Source organism: Lasioglossum baleicum, unplaced genomic scaffold (assembly GCF_051020765.1).
Source record: "Lasioglossum baleicum unplaced genomic scaffold, iyLasBale1 scaffold1435, whole genome shotgun sequence".
Taxonomy (NCBI): domain Eukaryota; kingdom Metazoa; phylum Arthropoda; class Insecta; order Hymenoptera; family Halictidae; genus Lasioglossum; species Lasioglossum baleicum.
Window position 1 is genome coordinate 31,461 of NW_027470494.1, and position 5,616 is coordinate 37,076.

Here is a 5,616-nt window from a genome sequence, read left to right on the forward strand (position 1 = left end):
ATGCGACACAGCGTACTAGTCATTTCGTTGGCATGGATCTTCGCGATACAACAAGGTCTGTGCGGCAAACTCGAACGGGTCGCCCATCGACCCAACAACGTTCTCGACGACTATTACGCTTATCGTCACATCTCCATAATCCATTTCAATGTACCGGATTGCACAGTCGCCGCAGGATTCAAGTAAACTCTCGATGAAGTTTAATACAGAGAGAATCGAGTAGCGCGTATGCTAAATTATGTATATTTCCTGTCTTCAGGTTCACTGTAAAAGAAGAAAAGACTGGAGGAATAGGTAAATGCTCGGCTCGGAATGTTTCGGTGTTCCTCAAGTCCGGTAGCCTGCCGTTCGTCCGGCCGGATGGCTCGAAGATCGCGGCGAAGCTGATGAAAGGAAGACGGCGATATTACCCTCTGAGTATGAAGAGTAACGGAGATGAATACATGATAAAAATCAGCGCACCCTCGCCGGGCGATTGGTACGCCATTGCGTTTCGATCCTGGAGCGATCCTGATAACGGGAAGATCACGCAGCAAGGTCGATTGTTAAATAAAAAAATACCGGTCAATTGACAATCCCTTTAAAATAACAGATGGTAAACGCGTACTCTTGTATTTTCAGGTCTCGGAGCATCGTGTGATACCGTACTGGATGCGGAATTGCTCTTAGAGTCTGCGTCTATAGTTTCGCCAATGGACCCGAAATTGAAATACGAGGTGCATATGAACGAAAGCGCGGACTCGGCTGTGATGCAGTTATTAATCCCCGATGAATTTGTGGACTCCAGCTTGTCGTTAAAATCGTCCTGCGGCGAGGAATGCGAGGTCGCTGTCCACGTGACCGCGGAGGATCAGTTGGCAGGGATGATAGTGAACACTACGAATGCCACTGTGTTTTTCAAGCCCTTCTCGGACGCGTATCATTACGTTGTCCTCCGATTACTCTCCGGAGAGTCGACAAACGTGTCCCTGCAACTGGTCGACAGTTCTCCCACGTATGAGCCAGGTCAGGTGAAGTCGGTAGATTTGATGAGAAAGTCGTTGCCGGATTTTTTTTTGTTCGATTATGAGCATCTGCGAGGAAACGGTACAAAGCCATCGGCGTTCAATCTAACCTCAGACACCTTGTCCGTCCTCAGTTTCGAAATCGGTAGAGTGTACGACGTCGGTGGAACGTTGACTTTAGGGTTGAAACTAGTCGACGCGAAAGACAAGGAGAAGAAGAATATCGTCGTAGTCGCGTGCATTTCATTAGGTGAGCAACCAAAAGCTAACTACCGAAAGACACCAGTTCTTTACGCCTGTTTCCTGCTTTATTCCTGTTTCAACAGGTTATTACTCGAATATCACTGCCGGTGGAGGTTGCACTCGGATGGAAAACACGACGGCCGCGGACATTTATGTGAACTCCACGGGACCAGCCACCATTCACATTCCTTTCCCGGAACCAGGAATCTGGCACATAAGTCTGAAAGCGTTCTGCGTGGAGGAAAACTGCCATTGCACCGCGACCTGTCTGAACGGGACCGCTTGCGACGATTGTAACTGTATGAGCCCTTGTGACACCAGGATAGAAAGCCGTATCTCTTCGTTGCCGTGCATCGAAGGTCGCTGCAACTCCCGTGGCAAGTGCATGCACTACATGAGCGGCGGTTTCGTCTTCGCCGCGTGTCACTGTTCCGGCGCCTATCGAGGCTTCGATTGCGCCGATGATACCTACGTTCTCACCAACAGCGACATAATTGTCCGCGTGTTACTGCTAACGTTCAGCAATCTGGGATTCATCGGTTCCGTCTACGTGGCGGTGCGTCGGGAATACTTTACGGAAGCGATAGTTTACGCTGCCGTGATGTTCTTCTCGACGTTCTATCATGCCTGCGAAGCCGGGGAAGATGTGTACAGCATATGCATCATGAGATTGAGCGTGTTACAATTCTGCGACTTCTTCAACGCTCTTCTGTCCATTTGGGTGACGCTAGTGGCGATGGCCTCTTTCGGGCCAAAGCTCACCGCCTTTTGTCAGATAACCGGAGCCGTTATCCTGGCTATGAGCGCCGAAATGGACCGTACAGCCCTTTGGGTGTTCCTCCTGCCAGCTATGACAGGCTCGGCATTGATCGGCCTGTCTTGGGGCTTGAGGTGCAAAAGAAGGGGCACCGTTCGTTATCCGTCGCGTCCTTACAGGTAATTATAATCTTCAGGAATTTATAAACGCCGATCGATATATCGGTGTCGCATAAAGCAAACTTTATTTCTGTTCGCAGAAGCATTTATTTTCCGGCCGGTCTTCTTCTAGTCTCTCTCGGCCTCGTCTGTTACGCGTTCCTGCAGACGAGAAGGAATTATTACATCGTGCACAGTTTGTGGCACGTGTGCGTCGCTATAGGGGCCATACTCCTTCTACCAAAGCGGCAGTATATGAAATGATTGTTATGTAAAGATGTTGTCGTACTTCTTCTACAAAGTGAAAGTTATCGGGAAGCGTTATTACCTAGGGAAAAAAACCTCGTTGCCAATTCAATGAAAAAACAGGTACAAAAAAGTATTCATAGCAATCGACGGTGCTCGTAGATGACGGTACATCGAACGTATATTGTAATTATCAGAGATCTTATTCTTGTAAAAGTCGAGTAAAGTTTATAAAATAGATGACTGTTCAGCAGTTAAATGCATGTTATATAGAGCAATATGGATTTCACGACAGTATTAATTACTTCGAGGTTGTTTATGGTTGTATTTGCATAGCTAGATTAGCCTGGAACAGATTTTTATCTCACCGATTGAAATATATTTCTCTCAGGATCATAGGATCGCTCGAATGGCGTTATGCTTGATTGCTTGCGTTTGTTCAATTTATTAACGTTAACTAAATTACATTGCTTGATAACAACGGATATTTAACGGATTGTTTAACGGACATTTAAAGTATTTTGCTAAGGACCAAAGAAATTCTAGAATACGAACACACAAACACATACATAGAATATAACAGAGTTGAATATTTTTCCTGTAAAAGCGAAGATTACATTTTACTAACGCGAATGTATCATAGTGATCTATATTGTTAACCGTAAATCTCTCGAGGATTATCTTGGGGCTTGAGTTCCAATTCGAGTATCGAACCGTTCGGTATCGATGTTCGGCGTTAATTTTAGAGACTTCGTTTTACTTCTCTTAGGAATTAAAACCTCGCACGCGACTCATACATTAATGAAAGAATTATATATTTGTATACGCTCCGAGACATTATTGTATCAGCATCGAGGGTCGTAGAACGTTTAGAACGGCGCGCAACGTACGCTGTGTGTTCACGCTAAGAAATAACGAATCGTTACGCCGTGTAATTTTATACGGTCCTGTTTGCCTTACACGAGGATTGTGTAAAGAACAAGTGTCTGCGTTGAAAGAAAGTTGTCGCGTTACACGCTAAACCGCGCGAACCAACGACTCCGTCGCATTACACGGGAACAATTTCACTTTCCTTGGTTCGCACGTGTACAAGATCAAATAAACGTGAAATGAAATTGTTTCAATCTATTCGTTTTAATTCGCCGAGCTGCTCGGCTTGCGTCTAAGCTTCAAACTGCTCCTCGGGAAACCGATCAGGTTCGATTAAGCGAACCGTACAAGTACAATCATATTCGTAACTCGCTTTGTCATATGGCGATAACGTATCCTACATCGTCTCTCGTTTACTTTACCTAAAAGAACGCACGTTTCCGGGAAACCACAAGGTTTCGTTGCCGGAAAACCGAGACTATTCTGCCGTGTTATCGGGAACTTTAACGATTACAACGTGCCAGTTCCCGTGGTCGCTGTGGTCCCCGTGTTAACCGCGGCCACTGCGGAGATCACGTTCGATAACAGGGAAAGCATAGTCTCCATGGAAAATCCACACTGTGGATAAATCCGGGAGCAAGTCCGACCGGCCCTTCCCGCTTCCACAGCCTCCTGTATCGCGGTCCCTTGCATGGCAGTGCGGAAAATTTGATTCGTCGTGATCGTGTCGATCACTCGGTCAAACGACGAGACCTTCTCGTCGTCGTCCAGCTTGTTGGCTTCTTTCATAGACGACGAGGCCTGCTGCGAGTAGGTGCACACTGCTCGTTGCATGCAGGATGTCGTGTCGATACCGTGACGTGCCAGCACGTCGTCCATTTTTGTCATGATCTGGGTGAAACCGCTCTCTTCACCTAGAATTGAAGATTTATTATCTACCGTGATAATGATGGGTTTCCTATAGTAAGAGTAAATCAGAAAGTAACTTACTTCTCGCGTAATGGCCGTAAGTTCCGGAAAGGACGTAGAGCAACTTGGGGATGATGAGGATCGAGCCTATACCTATAATGGCTCCCAGGAACAGGCCACCCAAGTCTATCTTCGCTGGAGCATACGTCGACACTCCGTACCCCTAGATTCGTATTATGCGATTGTCGAAGAATGTTTGACGAGATAAATCTTTTACGAAGATCACTTACGCTTCCTGTGCTACCAAGATTCGTGAAACTAAATCGCGGTTCCTGGTTGCGATCCGTGATATCGTTGTTGTCTACGTCACCTCGTCTCGTGGACGTCTCGCTGCGTGGCTCAGCTTGAGAAGGCATAGCTAGCTGGTCCTGGGCCTTCGCGTTCTTCTCCATGTAAATCATGGAACTCGGTATAAACCTGTTCGCAATTGATTTCACTCGGTCATGTATTTAGACGATTTAGAGAAGGAACGCTCGAAATCGACCTCGAGATCCTCCCTTTTACGATTACCAATCGCTTCTCGACAAGGTTCTTACCCTCCATCGTCGAACTTCGGGTTGCCTTCCGCGATAGCCACGGAAGAAAATAGGAAGAGGAGAAGATTTCGGATCTTGTTCGGCATCTGCGGAAAGAAAAGTTTAGGAAATGGATTAAAACGTTGCTTTCTTTCGATCTGCTTTAACTAAGAAGCAAGTACCTCTGTGAAACGTAAAGGACGGGCCGATTGTTGGTACGGTTTGGTCTTGAAGGAACTGGAGGACACCGACATTGTTCCTGGCATATATAGTCATGCACCTACTCCGAATCGTCACGACATGACAAACCATGGACATAATTGGGACCAGTGGTTTCGCTTTCATTGTTAGATTTCCATGGGACGCTATCACGGTCCGTGACTCGCTGGTCTCTTCTGAAGAGGCAACAGGTAAACTGTCGCTACAAATCACGAGCCACCGTATTGTTCTCCAGCCCGAAATAATTTATCTTTCGCAAGATCGATAAGGATCTGCTAACGCATTTGTCCATTTCTTCCTAAACGCACCAAGATTACGCTTTTTAAGAGAAGCCAGTGCTTGTAAAACACCGTGTTATTACAGGCGACACGTAGATAATCCGGTGACAATAATTCAATCCTGTTGCAACAAGCTAAAAATAAATTCTTTTGCGATACGATACTCTTAAAACACGGTTTCCGCGTACAACTATATTGCAGATATCTAGGGGCATCTAATTAATTTTACCACAGCGAACAACTCTAATCTTCTTCGGCTCTTCTTCAACTCTAATCTCACTTTCAGAAGATAGGAAAAGATTACTGATAATTGCACAGGACAGAATTAGACAAGCGTGTAATGTGATTTTAAACTAA

The 5,616-nt window shown here is 45.9% G+C and overlaps 2 protein-coding genes across 2 annotated transcripts; one reads left to right on the forward strand and one right to left on the reverse strand.

The window, feature by feature from the left end:
- On the forward strand, positions 1-2,426 carry LOC143220685 (transmembrane protein 8B-like). The gene is made up of 5 exons (XM_076446295.1): positions 1-182; positions 260-537; positions 622-1,254; positions 1,331-2,183; positions 2,264-2,426. Exons 1-5 carry the CDS (start codon positions 1-3, stop codon positions 2,424-2,426), a joined length of 2,109 nt encoding a protein of 702 aa, XP_076302410.1.
- A 1,362-nt stretch (positions 2,427-3,788) lies between these two features.
- On the reverse strand, positions 3,789-5,016 carry LOC143220681 (uncharacterized). The gene is made up of 5 exons (XM_076446290.1): positions 4,945-5,016; positions 4,784-4,869; positions 4,478-4,664; positions 4,269-4,410; positions 3,789-4,192 (listed from the first exon to the last, which is right to left on the reverse strand). The coding sequence occupies exons 1-5, from the start codon at positions 5,014-5,016 to the stop codon at positions 3,789-3,791; spliced, it is 891 nt and encodes a 296-aa protein (XP_076302405.1).
- Positions 5,017-5,616: the final 600 nt, after the last annotated feature.